Source organism: Danio rerio, chromosome 10 (assembly GCF_049306965.1).
Source record: "Danio rerio strain Tuebingen ecotype United States chromosome 10, GRCz12tu, whole genome shotgun sequence".
Taxonomy (NCBI): Eukaryota; Metazoa; Chordata; class Actinopteri; order Cypriniformes; family Danionidae; genus Danio; species Danio rerio.
The window spans coordinates 8009142-8029934 of record NC_133185.1 but is presented as its reverse complement, the minus strand read 5'-3'; the positions used below and the strand labels follow the sequence as shown (position 1 = coordinate 8029934).

General features: G+C 35.1%; 1 protein-coding gene across 2 annotated transcripts in view; it reads left to right on the top strand.

The window, feature by feature from the left end:
* The window catches only part of wrn (WRN RecQ like helicase), a 73273-nt gene that overhangs the window by 42540 nt on the left and 9940 nt on the right, over positions 1–20793 (top strand). For both annotated transcript variants that reach the window (XM_073914391.1, XM_073914390.1), the window contains 14 exons: positions 562–654; positions 735–864; positions 4904–5074; positions 5316–5410; positions 8138–8201; positions 8280–8359; positions 10642–10723; positions 10957–11069; positions 12694–12808; positions 13127–13264; positions 14280–14430; positions 16189–16325; positions 18908–19027; positions 19338–19478. In XM_073914391.1, the coding sequence (XP_073770492.1) occupies positions 562–654; positions 735–864; positions 4904–5074; positions 5316–5410; positions 8138–8201; positions 8280–8359; positions 10642–10723; positions 10957–11069; positions 12694–12808; positions 13127–13264; positions 14280–14430; positions 16189–16325; positions 18908–19027; positions 19338–19478 (1630 nt within the window). The remainder of the gene's footprint in view (positions 1–561; positions 655–734; positions 865–4903; positions 5075–5315; positions 5411–8137; positions 8202–8279; positions 8360–10641; positions 10724–10956; positions 11070–12693; positions 12809–13126; positions 13265–14279; positions 14431–16188; positions 16326–18907; positions 19028–19337; positions 19479–20793) is intronic.

Below are 20793 nucleotides of genomic sequence, written 5' to 3'. Positions count from 1 at the left end.
AAAAAAAAAGCTGTAGGTTCAATTGGACTAAGGACAAGGACAATGACAGTTTGTAAAGGACAACTAAATTAATTACATATTCCTTTACAGAACAACTCACAGAAATCAACCATCAGTCCATTTTAGACATTTTTGGGATGTAATAATTTTATTCACTGTATTTGTTTTTTTATTTCAGGGACAGATCATGTATGTTTCTGGTAGAATGTCCCATATATAAAAAAATGGAAACCGAGGGTGTGTGATGTCCTTAGCATGGCCACACAGTGCAAGTCAGTAGTTAAATTAGCTTATGTCTCTAAATTTGAACATTCTTTAAAACATTTGGGATTACATTAGGCAAGTACATAAGTCGGCAAAATATATTACACTGTTTTAGCCTTTTTTTAATACAAAAATTATACTAGTTGTGCCTTTTAATTATTGCATTTAGATTTTTTATATTTTGATTTACAATCATTTGATTTAATGTATTGCTTTAATTCATCAAACTCTGTTGAGACATGATTTCTTTTAATGCAAATTTGATTACATATATGAACAAGATGAATTATGTCCTAGGTTGATTTTGTGTCATTTTGAAGACAAGCGTCTCAGGAAAGTGACGTCTGGAATTCTGGGAAGCAGTCAATGTTGCGATAACTGCCGGTCAGGGTGAGTAGATCTGTTCTCTCTGTGTTTTCTTATTGTTCTGATCTTCCTGAAGGTATGACTTATTTTTATTGTGGATTTAGTGTGAATGAAGAGGATCTAGAGGTGCTCCAGCAGGACTTTGGCTTGTGTGCATATCAGTTGATGAAGGCCATCAGTGTTATGGAGGAGAGGTTTGGCATCACAGCGCCGATCCTCTTCCTGCGTGGTTCAGTGAGTCAAACAAAACACAGTTAAACACCCAGTAACATACAAAATCAAACATGGAATGAGTTCAGTCCGCCTTGAACATTTCGATCACACGCCGAAAACATTTTGTTTCACTTGTGAATTTCACTTCTGTACAGTCGGCAGCTAGCTCTTTGCTTAGTTCTCACATGGTCGCCTACTAACAGTAAACAAAGCTGGGCCTGGTTAATACCTGGTTGGGAGACCACATGGGAAACTAGGTTTTTGCAGGAAGACAAGTTAGGGGCTGACCACACTGAACGCGATTTTTCCGTTCTGAAAACGTGAGACGCAACACACTGCCTTTTTGTGTTGACAAGAAAAAAATAAGTGCTGTGTGCTTTTTATGTTACTAGACAATAACCCCTTTCACACATACAGACCTTTCCGGAAAATTACCAGCAATTTTCCGGAAAGGTTGTATGTGTGAACGGGCCCTTTTTGAAAATACCGGTAAATTCGTTCTGGCTATTGTCCGGAAAGAGAAGTTGTAACATTACCGGTAATTTACCGGAACTCTGCGCTGTGTGCACGCAGAAGGAAGATGGCCAGAAAGAGCGCGTGCACATCTAGAACGTGCTGACGTAAGACGTCTGCTTTAGCCAATCAGAACAGTCAGATGCATTCACGTCTGCGCGGTTTATGAGAATAAAAGCCTTTAAATATTTTTCCAGACACATTTAGCTGCTATAAATCAGTCAGATAACGTTTATATGTTTATCTTAATGCCAACCGTGTAAATAATTATCGATAAGATGCTTATGATAAGCCGTTGTTTGTTTACCTTCAAGCTTTGCATGTGCCCGTGAAACAGCCTGTGGGCGCCAGCACACACACATCATGTACATCTCGACATGCGAAAGTGTTTCTCAATATGTTTTCACCGAAGTTGTTCAGAATTCTGGATCCATCCACAGAGTTTGTGATGTAGTCAAATGTTTACAAACACAAGCGCAGCCGCTTAGAGGTCATTTCTGGTTAATCATGTCAGAATTTACTGGTATTTTAAAATGGATGTGTGAATGCTCTTTTCGGGAAAAATTCCGTAACGTCCTCGCCTGTGTGAACAGCACTTTTTGGTATTTACAGGTAAAGTCGTTCCGGAAATTTTCCATATATTTACTGGGTTTTACTGTGTGAAAGGGGCTAATGACATGTTGTTATAATTATAAAATAATATTTAATATTATTGTAATATTTACAGTTTATATTTAATTCATACATCTCCAGATAACTTGAAACAGCAACCACTCATCTCTCCTCCATCTTTAGGCCTTATTTAATTAGAGACTGACGAAAAACAAGACTGACGTAGCAGATTTCTTCTGCTAAGAGTTTACTTTTTTTTCGGGCACAGCTCGCAACAGCAAAAATGTGACCACAGCAGGTGGTTAAAACACAAGATGCGCAGGGCACATAAGCAGCGCACAAAATGCTCACGGCTGTTTGTAAACAATTCGAAAAGTCACCTCTCACCACAAAAAAACACCTTGTGATCAAGACCTTAGAGAAGCCAGCAGGAGGCGCTCACCCTTTGGTCTGTGCAGGTCCTAATGCCCCAGTATAGTGAAGGGCACTATATGTTTCGGATGATATGTTCAACCGAGGTCCTGACTTTCTGTGGTCGTTAAGAAACCCAGGATGTCCTTCAAAAATGTAGGGGTGTGTCTTTGGTCCTGACTTTTGGTATCCTGGCTAAATTTACCCAGAGGCCTCTGTCCATCATGGACTCCTAACCATCCCCATATTATAATTGGCTTCATCACATAGTCCTCTTTTCACCAATAAGCTAGAGTGTGGTGTGCAGTCTGATGCAAAGTGGCTGCCGTTGCGTCATTCAAGTGGGTGCTGCACACTTGTGGTGAATGAGGAGGTTTCCCCCAAAATGTGTAAAGCACGTTGAGTACTCAGAAGAGCAATATATAAATGTAAGGAATTATGAAAAAATGTGAAATGGCCCCAGTTGCAAAATGGCTGGCATGCATTTTGTTGAAAGGGTAAATGTGCTTTGTGGCTAAAAAACAGCATGGACTCGTTTGGCGCTGATCAGATCCTTCAGAGGAGCACACAGCTTGGAGAGAGTTTCACCAATTCTTTCAGGACCTGCGACTGGATGATGGACGCTACAAGAGCAAGCTCCTGACTGGATGATGGCCACTACTAGCACAAGCTCATGATTGGTTAACATAGTCGGAATGGAAAAGGTTCAGATTTTTAAACTTGAGAGATTTGCGCAAACCACAACTTACCATAACGCTCATTTTGCATTGTGTCATTTGCTTGAATCTTGTCATTTTCCCAAACAGCAATGCAGAATTTATATCCCGTCTTCGCACAGACCTAACATGTAAATCACTTTTGCTCAATGCTTCATTCGAGTCTGGTGTGAACGCGCCAGAAGAGTTCAAGTAATCAATGACAGAAGGAAAAATGGTTCATTTAGAGAAGGGTTTGAAAATATTTAAGGTTAATTAAACCTATTTTGTCCACTGAGAAACATGCTAGTGTCTTATTTGGTGGGAAAGTCCAGTTCAAAATGGGAAAAATATGATGTTTAGGGAAATGATTTTTCCTGTAGTAGTGTCCATGAGATGTTGAACTTTATTGTAATAGTGTCATCTTTTCAGTTATAATAATATGAGATAAGTAAAGAATTCCAGGTGCCCCATACTTTCACTGGAGGAATGAAGGAGACATCAGCTTGAGTGCACTGGGTCCCCCAAGTCAAAACCACCTTACTATATCAGCTGATTCTCCAGTCTACTTTTCTAACTTTTTTGTGTGGAATATCCCTCCCTCCAATGTAATTTTAACAATCATATGCATTCAACATACATGCGGTTCTGGTTAAGTAAGAACACTTTCAGTATCATATGATGTTTATCTCAATGATGAATAGCCATTTTTGTCACTGTGCTCTACCTCACATGATTCAGGATGTATAATTAAAGCATATGATCAACGTGTATGACTGACCAAGTGTGCATGGCAACAGACACATGTAAAGTCAGTCTGGGTAAAAGGTTAACTATAAAAATGCTTGAATTAATATGTTTACATGCTTTCAGGTCAGTGTGGTAATATTAAAATGATAAAATACAATTCAACAGTTGCAGTTCAACAGTCTCTCAGCTGTCCTCAGTCTGAAAAGATAGATATATATTATCTATCATATTATATTATATCATATTATCTATATATTATAGTCATGGTTAAAATGGCTTCAAATGCACAAACATCCAAAGAATGAAATTGAAAACCAAAGAATTTGTGTTACCTGATAGATTTTTTTCTGAAGAACTGCAGTTTAACTGTTCAGGACAAACAAGGGCTCATGATAAACTGTGGAATTATTTTTGTAGACTACATGTAAACATATTAATTTGTGAAATATATTGTTGAGATTTTATTACTAAATGGCTAATAACATGGAATTTGTATAAACCATCTTAGCTATTTAAAAACTTTTTTTTTGTAAACCTTTGACTTCAACTTGCATCCATAGCTATGTATCCATCCAAAAATGTGAATTAAATTTATGTTCAAAACTGGAATGTCACATAAAAGAGATAAAATAAAATAATGTTTTCATCCAACCAGTCAAATAACAAAATCGTCACTTTAAGATAAACTGGTGCCAAAAATCTACATTTAAAATGAAATTTGCTGCAATAGGAGAAGCTGCGTCAATTTTTCTCCTTTATGTTTCCATCCAAAAATGTGGATTAAATTTATGTGAAAAAATACATGAAAATAAACCAACGTTTTTTTATCCAACGAGTCAAAAAACATCACCACTTTGAAATATTTTTAAACAATTAAAATTTCAAAGCAGAGCTAATAATTTTGACCAACTGCATATCTCTGTTTTAGTGTTCTCAGCGGGTTCCATAAAATACATGAAAATAAAACGACGTTTTTTATCCATTGAGTCAAAAAACATCACCACTTTGAAATATTTTTAAACAATTTAAATTTCAAAGCAGAGCTTATCATTTTGACCAACTGCATATCTCTGTTTTAGTGTTCTCAGCGGGTTCCAGAACGCTTTCGGAAGCACTCTCTCTTTGGTATTGGCAGGGACGTCTCAGAAACTTGGTGGAAAGCTCTTGGCCGAGAACTTATTGCTGAGAAATATCTGATGGAAGTCACAGGCCACAGCAAATTCACCACTCTCTGTAAAATCACAACTAAGGTACTGGTTAAAGATTAATGATGAATTCTTAAATAAAGTGTGTTTCAAGAGGTGTCACTGAAGGAGAAGGAATTGTGGAACATCGATTTCAGCTAAAGGGCACCTTCTATATTCAAAATTTGTCACTGTTTTGGAGCACATTAACATATAGTGACTTTTAATATTTTCTAAGTCTGTTTTTCATTGGCTAAAACTGGTAAAAGAATTGTATATTAAACAACATTGTAAATGTTTCACTCAGGGAAGATCATGGCTGAGTAAAGCTGAAGATGAGAAGCACAGACAGCTTTTGCTGCAGCCCAACAGAGATCTGTTCAGCAGAGTGTGTGCTCCGCGGTGAGATTTTCACTTCTCATTATTGCTCCAACACACAAAACCACATCTGCACATTGCAGTTAAGGACACGCAGGGTCCATGTGGCGAAATTTAGCCACCTGTGAAAACAAAGTCAATTCATTTAACAAGAATTACATATATTTTGTGGTATCACTTCTGTAAGATTTAAAGAGGACCTATTATGGAAAAATCACTTTGATAAAGGGGTTTAAACACAGTTATGTGGCAACAATCTGAATATATCCAGCTTCTAATGGTAAAATTTGATTGAATTGATTTTTTTATAACTACACTTTTTCAATAGCAGTTGCAGAAACACTTCTCCCTTTGTGTGTGTCATCAGAGTGGAAAAGCCTTGCCCATTAGTGACGATCTCTCACTCATTAGCATAGGATGTTAGTTTTGTTTTTGAAAAAGGCTGGGATCATCTCATTTGAAGTTAAAGAGACACTCCAAAATTGCACAATTAAGATCAAAGACTAAAAGGGGCAGTTTCAAAGTGTTATAAAACATTATTTGTGGGGAATTTTCAGATGAAACTTCACATACACACTCAGACATCAGAGACTTATTTTACATCTTGTTTAAAGAGCCCATATTATACATGAAATCGGGTCATATTTTGGTTGTAAGGGTCTCCAACAACAGTCTAACATGCATGCAAGGTCAAAAAAACACTTTCATGGTCTTGTAATCTGCATTTATTTTTACCTAAATGTCCCAGCAACTCCTATATGAATAGTCCAGTGATTCATTTGTTTCCAAACCCTGAAAAAACTCTGTTGCGATTGGTCGACGATGACAGCCTTGAGAGTGAGACAGAGTGAAATGCCCAGCAACTAATCAACAATATAAAATTAGTCACAGTGCATACACGCCTTATAGTGTAAGGGGTGGATTTTGGCTGCCAGTGGGTGAATGTAAATACAGACAATGGACTTGAAAATGCCGAAAACTATTTAATTGAGCAAAAACTCCCAAGAACTGGTGAGGAGATCTCCTAGCTTCTTACACTCTGCTCTTTTCACACACACACACACACACACACACACACACACACACACACACACACACACACACACACATTGCACTCCTCCTCGGAGGACACAGCGCACACACGCACATTACCCTCCTCCTCGGACGACTCCGCACACACACACATTACCCTCCTCCTTGGACGACACTGCGCACACATATGCACTCACACATATACACACACACAAACACAACACACACACACACATTACTCTCCTCGAAGGAGGACACCGCACACACACACACACACACACACACACACACACACACACACACACACACACACATTACCCTCCTCCACGAAGGTCCGTAAACAAAGTGGCACGCGTCGTGTTTTTAACGTGACTTTACACGCGATATGAGAATATAGCGAGTTAACCTGATACAGTACGCGCGGTTACAAGTAATACACCACAACTAAATATATTTGCAAGCTAGAGATAAACGAGGTAACAACTTTAATCGCACGTAATTACACTTGTGAAATGGAGGAAGAAACCGATCTATGTTCTAATATAGTCCATCAGTACTCTTTACTAAACCTTCCTTTAACAAACGGCCGGTGGAGTCTTCTTTGTAGCATGTAGTTTCCAGAAGCACTCAAACTGCTCAAGGCTGGGCTATAATGCTGAGGATTCATCTTTGGGTAGAGAATAAAATAATATCCATCTGCACATTGCGACTTCATTTGACCGGGGTGTTTTGTGTGTGTGTGTGTGTGTGGCTTTTTCTGTGTTAGAGGGCGGAGCCGCAGGTTTCAAATCTCCCAAGTTTGCGCGCGCAACTACTTGGTTTCGTTGACACATCATGGCGAAACACCTAATGACTTGTTATCAAGACATCTCATTTAAAGCACTATGAGTCGACTTTTATAGATGAATCAACAGTTTTAAACACTGTACACTTACAGATTTAAGCCTTAGCCGGATATTTCACTTAATTTAGAGCTGTGTTACACACTACATGGAAGGGCATTTTCAAAAACCCATAATATGGGCTCTTTAAAATATGTTTCCTTGGCCATAAATCTCTCCTATTCTCAAGTGTTTTTGTCAATGATAAGAGCTGATGGTACTGATTTTATATTCAGATTTCTAGTCATGTGATTGGTGCAGAGATTAAATGAATTTATTATTGTATGCAGAACCATAGACCTTTATCTATAAAGTATAATTATGAAAACTGTGTTTATCTTAACAGAAAGTTATGCCGTGTTTGCCAGCCTCACGCATCATGCACCTGAAAGTCAGCATGTCACCTTGAAGGGTGAAATAACGCACAGCACTACTATGATTACAGAAAAGTTTGCGCTGTTATAATTCACTTATCTTTTAAGATAAGTGTTTTGGTGTGATTATAACCTGCTATTAAAAAAAACAAAAAAACAACAACAACAATGACAGAATTGTTGATTGAGAAGCTGTAATGTAGCCATGGCAGTAGGAATTTTGGTGTGGCGCCCCGCCATGGAAGAATGAATGTAATGGAAACCTTGTATCTTAAATGCAATGAACGATAACAATTAACTTTTGTGCTTTTATATTTCCCATCATACTCCTCGTGACATTGCAGAAGGTGTTGTTTTGTGACATTGCAGAATAGCCGGCACTGGACATTTTACTGCCATGCAAAATACAATGACACGAGATCTCAGGATGGAGTTTTCATTGCATTCCTGATATGTCTTTACAGGAGAAAAGCAGATCCAGCACAAGTTGAACCTACAGTTTCTAACCTGCAGTCACCTCACATACGGGTCAGTATCATCCATTAGTAAACACTGAAAGCCTTTGAAGATTTTTCTTCTAAATGCTTGATATTTTGTCTCCTGTAGCCCTCTCTTGTTACATTTCAGAGGACAAAGCTTGGTTCTGAATCCCCTCAGATTGTGAAGAAAGGAGATTTGCCTTCTAGGTACGAATAATACATAAATACATTATATTAACTAAATGGTTGACTCCAAAAGGAAATTTTTTTAACTTTTGATTATGTCATTTAGAAATGCACCAGATAATCACATAAATTCAAGATTTACATATGTCTAATTGTGGAAAAACATTATCATCAGATATTTTAATGCACGATTTTTGGAAGAAATTACGTCAAAGTATTTTGCTTTTCTGGAATATAAATAGTGACATAAAATGTATTTCACCAAATGTTTTGAATAACCTGTGTGAAGAATTCAATATGTTAGAATGGCTGCTGGGATTTTGTAGTATAGTGCATCTACATAAAATGTAACAAAATAGATAAAGATACTAGAAAATTGGGCTCTGCTTAAATATTTCCCTGCCACTGACAAGACAACTTGGCATAATTGTCATAATTTGTCCAGGGTATATGCAGGAATCCTAAAAGAAATTTCAATATCTTTGTAAGACTTTTTAAAGACCTTCTCAGAATATTTTAAGACCTCGTCGCCACTTCAAGTTCTAATCAGTATCGAACCTTTAACTTAATAAACAGTTGCTAATAAACAAGTGCAGTTAAATAAATCAATAAAGCACAACCGTGCAACAGAACTTATAAAAGCTTGGAAGAAACAAAGCTTAAAAGAATAAATTATGTGGTTGTTTTCAGCAACAGATTTCAGCCACTGTTTAAACTCGCTTTCTCCAACCAACGGGCTGCCTATTGAATAGACTTGCTCTATGGTTTCGCTACATGCGGAGAGCGTAACATCACCTTCCTTCATTTGTCGAAAATTACGTGACATCACCCAAACAGAGGAGCTTGGCCGGACGCACACAGCCCGAACAAATCGAGGAAAATAAATATATTTATGCTTTTGGAGTTAAACACTTTGGACAACACTAGAACAAAATTTGAGACCTAGTAAAAACGGGATTAAGACTTTTAAATAGCTTTTAAGGTTTAATTTTCTCATATTTAATTTATCAACTTTTAATACTTTTTAAGACCCCGCGGACTCCCTCTTGTCTAGTCAATGCTTTCCAGCCATTGATGATTTATTATGGCATTTTGTGTTTTATGTATATTATGGTATGGGAAGCCCTAACGCATGTTCTTAGTGAGTTACAGAACTTCTGGGAAAAAAATAAGTCAGATCGCATATAAAATTGTTAAAGAGTTATGCAGATTTCCTTTGGCTTGCTCTCTTCATTTATTACATTATAGTGTTTTACACACACACACACACACACACACACACACACACACACACACACACATACACACATACACACATAGTCACATTGTAGCATGTGCAGTGTCCAGTTGTAATAATAGTTGATCAGGTACAATAGTTTATCATTGCAAAATATTCACTACCTGCCAAAAGTTTTGTCATTGATCCCAGTTGTAAGAGCAACAAATAATAACTTGACTTCTCTTTGATCATTTGGAAAAGTGGGAGTAGATAGATTTTTCCAATGAATCATCTGTTAAACTGCATCTCAATCATCACAAATATTGTAAGACCTATTGAAACCTGCATGGACCCCAGATTCCCACAGAAGTTAGTCAAGTTTGGTGAAAGAACAATTTTGGTTTGGCTATACATTAAGTATGGGGGTGTGCGAAAAAGATGGATGCTACAGAGTGGATGGCAACATTAACAGCCTGAGGTATCAAGACACTTGTGCTGACCACAGGAGAGGGCAAATTCTTCAGCAGGATAGCGCTCCTTTCCATTCTTCAGCCTATACATCAAAGTTTCTGAAAGCAAAGAAGGTCAAGGCGCTGCAGGATTGGCCAGCCCAGTCACCAGAAATGAACATTATTGAGCATGTATGGGATAAGGTGGGGGAGGAGGCAACTTGATCTTGTAACTTGATCATTATTGGTTATCAGCATATTCCTAGGTAACATAAAATTATAAATTCTTTCCAAAAAACTATTCAAGTCATCTGGGGAAAATTGTATTAATGGCAAAATATATTGCCGAAAAACTAAATATCGCAATATAATTTTTTTCCAATATCGTGCAACGCTAACCTGAACCATTTACACATGCACATTATGAAATTGATCTCCACAATTGCTAAACTTTGCAGTTATTCTACAAAATGTATTTCAAATTGTGGTGCCTGGTCTCTACTTGACATTGAACGTCCTTCGATATGATTACTGCAGATACACACATTGCAATGTCGATTCTGAAACCATATATTGTGCAGCCCTAGTAAAAAAAGCACTATAGAAATAAAGCTGACTTTTATTTCTGCATTCAGGTCAGCAGCCAGACAAACACAGATTCAAACTGATGTCAGAGCCCAAACTCCAGGAGCCTCTGCTAAAGAAATTCAGCTACAGGTACTGAATACTAAACACTGCTGCTGCTGCTGCCACACAGAGAGGGTGAAGCCAGTGCTGTCATTTATTAATCATGCCATGTGCTTCAGTGTTTTCAGCGCCTGTCTTGCTTCTTATTTCTTGAGTGTAATCAGAATATTTCTGACAGCTTGCACACACTGTATGTCTCTGGAAAACATCAGCTAGAACATGTCCTTCTTGCTGTTCGTAATGTTTCTTTTGTTTTTTTACAGTCTGAGCTGTATGGTAAGCTGGTGTCTGAGCGTCAGAAGTTAGCTAGTATCAGAGACATCCCACCAGCTCTGCTGGCCACCAATAAAATTCTTCTGGACATGTCAAAATTAAGGTAAGGTTTGCTTGAATGAAAAGTGGTGTTGGCAATAGGAAAGTGGTGGATGTGGTAATAAAAAAGAGCATTTCCTTCTCTTTACTGTTGCTTTTCTCATTTTTGTGGGTAAAATCCCGTCATTTTAATGAGAATAAGAGGTACGTGATATTGACAAAATATCAAATGTAAAAAGTTCAACAAAATTCATACATGCTGTCCCAATACAAATCAATTAAGTTAACTCTTAACTGTTTTGGCGGATTTAGGTGGATTGAACCTAAAGCAATTAAGTTGCCCCACAAAAAATTTAAAACTCAACAATTATGTTGATCCAGCTTATTTAAATTAAGTAGTTTGAACAAGCAGCAAAAAATCTTTTGATAGTTGATAGTCGGTTATATTTTCATTTATTAATTTAAATTTTTTTTTGCAAATTATTTCTATATAATTTTTTTTATCTAGTAGGTATTTTCATTTTAATCTGTTAAGGTTCACAAATGTTAATAATAATAATTTAAAACATGGACATTTGCTTTTAAGTTTCTTCTCCATGTTTACATTTCTTCTCAATGCATGTCTTTGATTTACCTTTTTTTAGGACATTTTCTTTAATGTTAAAGAAAATTTTCTAAATTAAGGTAAATCAAGGACATGCATTGAGAAAGAATGCAAACATGGAGAAGAAAATTAAAAGCGAATATATATATATATATATATATATATATATATATATATATATATATATATATATATATATATATATATATATATATATATACACACACACATTATATATACATTATATATATATATATATATATATATATATATATATATATATATATATATATATATATATATATAATGTGTGTGTATATACACAGTTGAAGTCAGAATTATTAGCCCCCCTTTGAATTTTTTTCTTTTTTTAAATGTTTCCCAAATGAGGTTTAACAGAGCAAGGAAATTTTTACAGTATGTCTGACAATATTTTTTCTTCTTAGGAAAGTATTATTTGTTTTATTACTGTTAGAATAAGAGCAGTTTTAATTTTTTTAAAAACCACTTTAGGGACAAAATTATCAGCCCCTGTAAGCTAATTGTTTTTTCGATGGACAACAGAACAAACCCTCATTATACAATACCTTGCCTAATTACCCTGTTCTGCCTAGTTAACCTAATTAACCTACAGTAGTTAAGCCTTTAAATGTCTAGTAAAATATTATTTACCGTCATCATGGCAAAGATAAAATAAATCAGTAAATTAGAAATGAGTTATTAAAACTATTATGTTTAGAAATGTGTTGAAAAAAAATCTTCTCTCTGTTAAACAGAAATTGGATAAAAATATAAACGGGGCTAATAATTCAGGGGGGCTAATAATTCTGACATCAACTGTATATTCTCTAAAAAATTTTTAAATCTAGAATTAATTAGAAAAATTATCTATTATTTTATAAAATGTGATGATGATGACAGGACAATTTTTTTTCATTAATTTGTGCTACTGTTGGTAGATTGCATTGTCCATTATTAAAATGAGCTGATGCATCTGTTCCTTAATTTAGCATCTTTAGTAAATCTGGTCTGAAGAGTTTTTTGTTAATAGTCATTTGATGTTTATTGTGCGTTTCTTCCCTAGGCCCTGCACGATGTCCAGCTTGAAACAGGTGGATGGAGTTTCAGAAGCAAAAGCAGCCATGTTAACACCTCTCATAGATATCATCGCCAAATTCTGCCAGACACACGGATTACAGGTACTGTATATTTACTAAAATGCTATTTGAATTACTTGGTAAGCATATTTATTCAAGTTGTCCTAACGTAAAAATCAAAAATAAAATGCTACTTACCCTTTGGTGAGTAATTTAAATATAAATGTATCCATGTATCAAAAGAGATTAAGACCCATGTACAGTTCTGTACCTGTCTGGTTACCAAAACCGTACCAAAGTCAAGGTACCATTCTATTATTAGTTTCTACCATTACACCCCGCTGACTTAAAGGTTTGTTTTGTTATATTTAGTATTAATATGTGACGATGATGATGATGATGGATTGCTTTGTGAATCAGGTGGATGTTTCCTCCAACTCTGCTTCATCTGTCCAAACACACTCCAGCCGTGAATCAGTTGTAGGATCTGTGGCTCAGTGTCTGCCGGACAGCATCTCCATCACATACAGCCTTTTCCAGATAGAGCACAAGAGCTTGGTACAACATTCACTTCCTAATCCTTACTTTAGCTGTAGTGTTTGTTAGTTTCTTCCTCACGTTTTCCTAAAGTCAATATTAAAATGTGCTCTTTTTATTTTTATACTTGTAAAGTACTGCTTGTTAAAAATAATGTATCCATGCGCTTCATTAATTTGCCTTCAAAATATTTTATTAAATATCATAACCTTCCGTACCCCCTCAAAATGGCTTTACTTCATTTCTTGTCACATGGAAAGCCTTTCATGGAGGGGTTATTAGGGCACTTCTTGTTTCTGCCCTGCTTTCGTCCATTCGTTAATCTTCTTTTATTTTGTTAGCAATGCCCATCTTCCAACAATCCAATCAGTTTCCAGTGGATGAGATCATGCACCGACCTACTTTATTTTTGCTCTCATTCCAATTGGATGTATGTTATGATATGGGAAACAAGGACAGTCTTAACTTCAGTTTCGTGGCATCATTATGTGTAGCATTACATTTTATTGACCCTAAACACTTTATTTATGTGTACCGCAATTTATGCTAACATGCGTTTTAAAAGAGATAACATACAAGTTCAACCTTTGCAGTTTTAAATCTAATTAGTAATGTTAAAATAGCAGTTAGCTAACCAATAGCAACAGTTAATAAAATAAATGTCCCTATGTTTTGATGTTATATATTTGGAATGATATGTTTTTATTATGGTCATTAGGGCTGCACATTATATTATCAATATTGCATTGTGATCATTTGCAATACTTGCATCACAGGGTATGCAACGTTTAGTCTGTATTATAATTTATAATTTGCATGTGTTTTTGAGACATGTAACTGAATGAAGATTTTAAAAGCATTCAGGCATAAGAAATTGTACCATTTTTAACTGTGACACATTAAGAATAATTTAATTGAATTATTTAATAAACAAAGACTATATTACTATTAAGGCAGTATTAGAAACAAATGTATTGATAGTATTGGAGTGTGAAGCAGCAGTAGTTTCATATGGTGTCTGTATTGTGTTTTGCAGAGGCAGGTATCAGATGCTCGCTCTCTGCCCATTGCGGTGGTGGAGTCTCATCTTCTGCAAGCTCAGAAAATGGGCTGCGCTGTGGACACTGACAGAGCAGGACTCTCAACATCCATCATGAACACCATCAGAAAAAACACAGCCGGCTCAGGTTAAACACTTTACCACAAAACAAACCATAATGTCTTATCTAAATGGACAGTACTTTTGCTTTGTTGCTGTACATTTCAAGTATTTGTATTCATCAGAGTATTTTCATTTTGGGGAACTTTTATTACTTGACTACCCTACAATGTGTAAATATGAATTTTTGTTTTTTTACTTAAAATACTCGGGCACTCATTTAAAAAGTACAAACGTTTTTTTTTTCTTGCTTTGTTTTTTTAAATCAGAAAATGACATTTAAAGTAAATGATGAATTTTAGGTAAATTGAACAAATCCTTAGTCTCTCGATCAGGGGTGCCTAATCCGCCGCTGTCCTGCAAAGTTTAGTCCCAGTCCCAATTCTATTATTGTACCTCTTCTCTTTCCCCTTCCCCTTGGTCCCTAAATTTGAGTGTGAAGGGGAAGGGCTTCAAAATTTACCTCTAAGAATTGGGACAGCACTACAGCACCTGCACATGTCATCATTTGTCATTGTGAGCTTCTGCTTCGTATGAGATTAGGTGAACGTAACTGCTGTAGTTATTCCAGTTGTGTTATTTTTTGGTATTTATCTTCAAGAAACCACTGAAGGCATATATTATGTTATCATATCGATCTAATGTGGCAATAAGATTGTAACTGCTGCGCATTTACACAGTGGCCCTATTCATCTATGTAAACACACCAAAAACATTAACATTATGGTAGACACTGTAAAAAACTCATTCCCAGCCACTAGACTTTTCGGACAGGGTATTCGAGTGTCATCGAGTTGCAGAATGTTGTGTGACTGCTGTACAGGAGTTTTTAGATACTGAAATTTAGCAGTTTTTATTTTAGCATTTTTTTTCGTCGTTGTTTTTTTTTTAAAGCATGGTGGTAAAACACGAACGCGGTTATGAATATATTAAAACATGTGCTGTTTTGTTGTAAAAATTTATAATGATGACAAAAAATTCTAATTTGTGGATCTCCTTACTTCCGGGTGCAGCTATACTTTGTGGCTGGTGTGCTCTTGGAAGTTTTTTGAGTTTCGAGTGTGGACCTGAAAAATCTCTGTTCGAAGGGCTATCTGCTAGTGGTAGGCAGATTGGTAGTCTGGGTTAAATGAGCATAACCTTAAGTCTGTATGACAGTCTGGCGGAGAGTTATGAGATCACAAAATTTGGCCCAATGTTAAGTCAATGGGACTTTTCAGAATTTTCCGGGTCAGTTTTCAGAAAACCGTACGCCGGATCAGTTGAAAAAGACATAGCAACCCGAGTGAGACAAATTTGGAGGTCTGGAGTAAGTTTTATGGTTGTAGTATAAATGATCTAGGAGGAGATGCATGTAGAAATTAGTCTTAGAAGAAAAAGAAGTTTATGTAGTATAACAGTATGTTGGCTTTCTCAAAACACGATGATAAAGCGCAAACAACTTATGTTTCTATGGTAACCTCACGCATGTAAATTAAAACATTCATGAGTGGTTTATATTTGTTTATTTTTGAGTTGGGCATGGACATAAATTAAGTTTTGTTTAAACCTGTAGTATTTTAAAAAATGCATTTGCTAAAAAAAAGAAATAAAAAAAAAAAGAAATGGCTCTTTGCTAAAAAAAAAAAAGTTCACAAACTCTGATCTAGGGGGTGAGGATTTGGTTAATTTCTAACCAACTTTTAACCCTTTAATAACAGGGTCTTATGATGCTGAATTGGTATTCATTCATTAATATTATTTCTGTTTTGTTTTGTTTTATTTTATTTTATTTTATTTTTTACAGATTTGTGTGATTTTAAAGCAGTCCGTTCTCGTGTCCCTGAAGATATTAGTAACTTTCTCCTGAGGTTGGCCATTTATGAACTCCAGAAAGAAGCTTCATCCACAACACGTCATGAAATCAGCTGGATTGAGCCACTGGTATGCTTAAATTATCAGTCTTAATTACAGTAGCATGCATTTTATTAAAATAATTATGTGCTATTATTTTTCATCATTGGCATATTTTGGCTGAAGTGTTAATACACCAGCAGAGGGCAGCGCTGTGATGTAAAAAATACTTTTGGACCTATTTGTTTTTAGTACACTAAAAAAAATGCAGGATTTCACACAATTCATTCATGTTGTCCTGACACAAATCAATTAATTTAAAGTTGTTTTAACAAATTAAAGTTGATTGAACATAAAACAATTAAGTTGTTCTGAAAGAAATCTCAAGAATTGTCTTGTTTTAGCTCATTTTGAATAAGTACTTTGAATATGCAGGAAATATATATATATATATATATATTTTTGAGTGTAGAACAATAAAAGAAAACATTGCTAGATGCTGAGATCACTGGTTTAATAATAACAACAAAAACTAGCTGCTCTTAATTGTATAACTAATATTAGGACAAGACTTTTTTTAAACTCTTATTTTCCCAGTTTCCTCTTAATTTTTTATTTTGCAATCCCATCACAAGTGGTCAGCTGAGATGCTTTACCATTTCCTTTTGATATAATTAATATGCAATTTCAGTGGTTGTGGTCATTTGTGTCTGCTTAAATCCATTTGATTACAAAGGATTTGAAATTATCATAACAATCTGACTCATTTTGATAATCTATGAAAGTGGTGAAAAATAGACAAGCTCAACGTGTTTTAAACCCTTTTTACTCCTGCGTTTAGCTTTGTCCTCTTTTGAAATATTTGGAAAAAAAAATAGTTTATTACCATGTATAAATGTGAAAAAAATTTACTGGACAAATTCAATGTCTTAAGTACAAAATAATAGAACTATATATTCAATACCAGCCATTGGTGTTTTGATTCCGCACTAAAAACACTGTCTGTCTAAAACTACTTTGTCATTTTAGCTTTGCAGCAGCTCAATTTAACTAAGTGAAATATTTATAAATGGTATCTTAACAATTTTGCATTTATATACAGTTGATGTCAGAATTATTAGCCCCCCTTTTTTCTTTTTTTAAATGTTTCCCAAATTGTGTTTAACAGAGCAAGGAAATGTTCACAGTATGTCTGAGAATGTTTTTATTTTAGCTAGAATAAAAGCAGTTTTTTATTTTTTAAACACCATTTTAAAGTCAAAATTATTAGCCCCTTTAAGCTATATATTGTTTGAAAATAAAACCATCGTTATACAATAACTTGCCTAATTAACCTATGTTGCCTAGTTAACCTAATTAACCTAGTTAAGCCTTTAAATGTCACTTTAAGCTGTATAAAAGTGTCTTGAAAAAATCTAGTAAATTATTATGTACTGTTAGCATGGCAAAGATAAAAGAAAACAGTTATTAGAAATTAATTATTAAATCTTGTATTATTATCTTGTTTAGAAATGTGTTAAAAAATGTTCTCTCCGTTAAACAGAAATTTGGGAAAAAAATAACGGGGGCTAATAATCCTGACTTTAACTGTATGTTATGTAACCATAGACTGTAAAAGATATGTACGTAGTATCCGTGACGTCACCCATAGGTTTCTGAAGAGTGCAAATGAAGCTACAAGTGGCTGTGGCCAACCAACGCCATTTTGTTTGCACATTATCGCTCCAACCGGGGGTAACCAAATAAGGGCAAAGAGACGGAGCTACAGACGCCTGCTAGTATTTTGCTTAGACAGGATTTTCTTAGTGAGAAACGCTTAATACTTTACTACCTGGGACTCGTTTGTGTTCTGACCACATGTGCTTGGTTGTGTACTATTGCAATAAAGTGATACAATAATTTACAGTAAACCACTATATACATCTCTCACACATCCATCATACTTTCGGTAGGCAGTAAAAAGCTGAATGAGCTGTCAAAATCATTCAAACATATTTCCGAATAGACACTATCCTTTTAAATAAATTGCATGTTTGCAGTCTAAAAAACTACATTCTTGCCTAAAAAAAATTGTTACTATAAAATTTTCAAGCTGTAGTGAGTTTATTATAGTACATATAGTGAGTTTCTCTGCTCTTGCTCCTCTTGCTGTGGGCTGAGTGATACACACGGGTGAAGAGACTGGAACAGTTCTGATACTGGCAGAATATCACATGACTTGCAGCCAATCAAATTTGAGAACCAGAAATAAGGTATAAAGCATAATATGAAACAATAAACGTATTATTTCACTCATACGATCGTCAAATTACACAGCCCTTATGTTTATGGACATTGACTGTGGTGTATTCTTAACTGTGTTAAGCTCTTGTAGTCCCTCAGTTATGTTGTGACTTTAGGAAATGAGCGATTTGACACAACATCTGCTGTGTCTCTCAGACTGATTAAGACAGACCTACTTTATTTTTCTTAGCCATCAGCATGGCCCATCTCCAGATGTGGGATCATCCGCTTTGTGTCTGTTGGCTCCTGGAGATGGAAGTATACAGGATAAACTAAAAATCTAAAAAAAGTTCTTTAGCCCTTAATGGCCATGTCTCATAGAAAATATTTTGTATGTTTATTTGCATAATTGATACTGTTTGTATGACAACAGATGTATGTCATTGTAGGACAAATCATCTACTGCAACCAGACTAGCAGAAAAACCTGTGTGTGAAGAGCGACAGCAAGAGCCAGACGCCATAGACACCAGTGAAGATGATATCTTTATCAGTATTCCCATGCCTCAGGTGACTAACACATTTTTTTCTCAGTGGGATTTTCAAAATGCAAATGTGCAAAAAAAAGCGCTGCCCCCTACTCAATATTCCTTTTCAGTTGAAAGTACATCAACACACTGAAATAAAAGTTTTGTCAACTTTCAATTCACACAGATTTTGTGCCACAATCACAGACTAGAGCACCGTCTGCTGTTAAAAACTCAAAGGGAACTTTATATTAAGATTTAAAAATTAATTAGTATTGCACACTTTAACACAAAAATAAGTTGAATGTATGCAGCTGTGAATGATGAGCAAGAATCTCTAATAATGTGTACAGGAAGAACCCTGCTTGGGGAGTGATGTGCCTCTGAAGTCACATGAGCCAGTTCCTCAGAGCAGTGGAATGGAGCTGGCTTCCTGGAACCAGGATAACCTGGATAAGGACACACAAGATCTCTTCAGCGATTCCCCTGTGAAGGTAGGACAGCTGGTTGAGTACAGCTGATTTCAACATTGCTCCTAAGAAATGTTTCTTGAGCCAACCATCTTACTAGAATGATCTAATGATTTATAAAGGCATCATTTACTCCACTTGTTACTAACCTGTTTGAGTTTCTGATTTTCTGTTAAACCCAAAGCATATTTGAAGAAAACTGGTTTGCATTGTTTGCATTGTTTTCTACAGAAGAGAGAAATTCATATAAGTTTAGAACCACTTGAGTGTGAGTAACTCGTAAGTGAATTTACTTTTTTTTTTTTTGGCAAATTCTTTCAAGTCATATTAGTAAAATCAGCTTGGACAATTTATTACATTTTTTGATTCATTAAATAAAGCCTTGCTGAGCCAAAGAACCTTATATATTATACATTTTTATATTGGAGCCTTTGCGATTACAAACTACAATTTAATATAAATATATAAACATATTTGTGCACAGTCCGAGAGCAAGTACATGACTGTCCTCTTTGTGTGACTGGCTTACTAACCAATAGACATACATATATACAGTTGAAGTCAGAATTATTAGCCCACCTGTTTATTTTTTTCTCCAATTTCTGTTTAACAGAGAGATGATTTTATTTCAACACATTTCTAAACATAATAGTTTTAATAACCCATTTCTAATAACTGATTTATTTTATCTTTGCCACGATAACAGTAAATAATATTTGACCAGATATTTTTCAAGACACTTCTACACAGCTTAAAATGACATTTAAAGGCTTAACTAGGTTAATTAGGTTAACTAGGCAGGTTAGGGTAATTAGGCAAGTTATTGTATAACAATGGTTCTGCAGACAATCAAAAAATATATAGCTTAAAGGGGCTAATAATTTGGACCTTAAAATGGTTCTTAAAAAAATGAAAAACTGCTTTTATTCTAACCAAAATAAAAGAAATAAGACTTTCTCAAGAAGAAAAAATATTATCAGACATACTGTGAAAATTTCCTTGATTTTTTCCCCCCTTACTCCTTTTCAAATACGCAAATATCTTTACATATGAAAAATTATTAAAATATTAAGGATATATATATATATATATATATATATATATATATATATATATATATATATATATATATATATAGGATATATATATATATATAGGATATATATATATATATATAGGATATAATAAGGATATATATAGGATATAAATATAAAGGATTAAAATAATACAAAACATTATTTTGTAGCCTACATAAATTTAAAAACCATACTGTCATGCCATCTTCATCTCGGGGGGGCTTTTTCAGTTTATTTGTGACAATTTGCTTTAGTGTAATGTT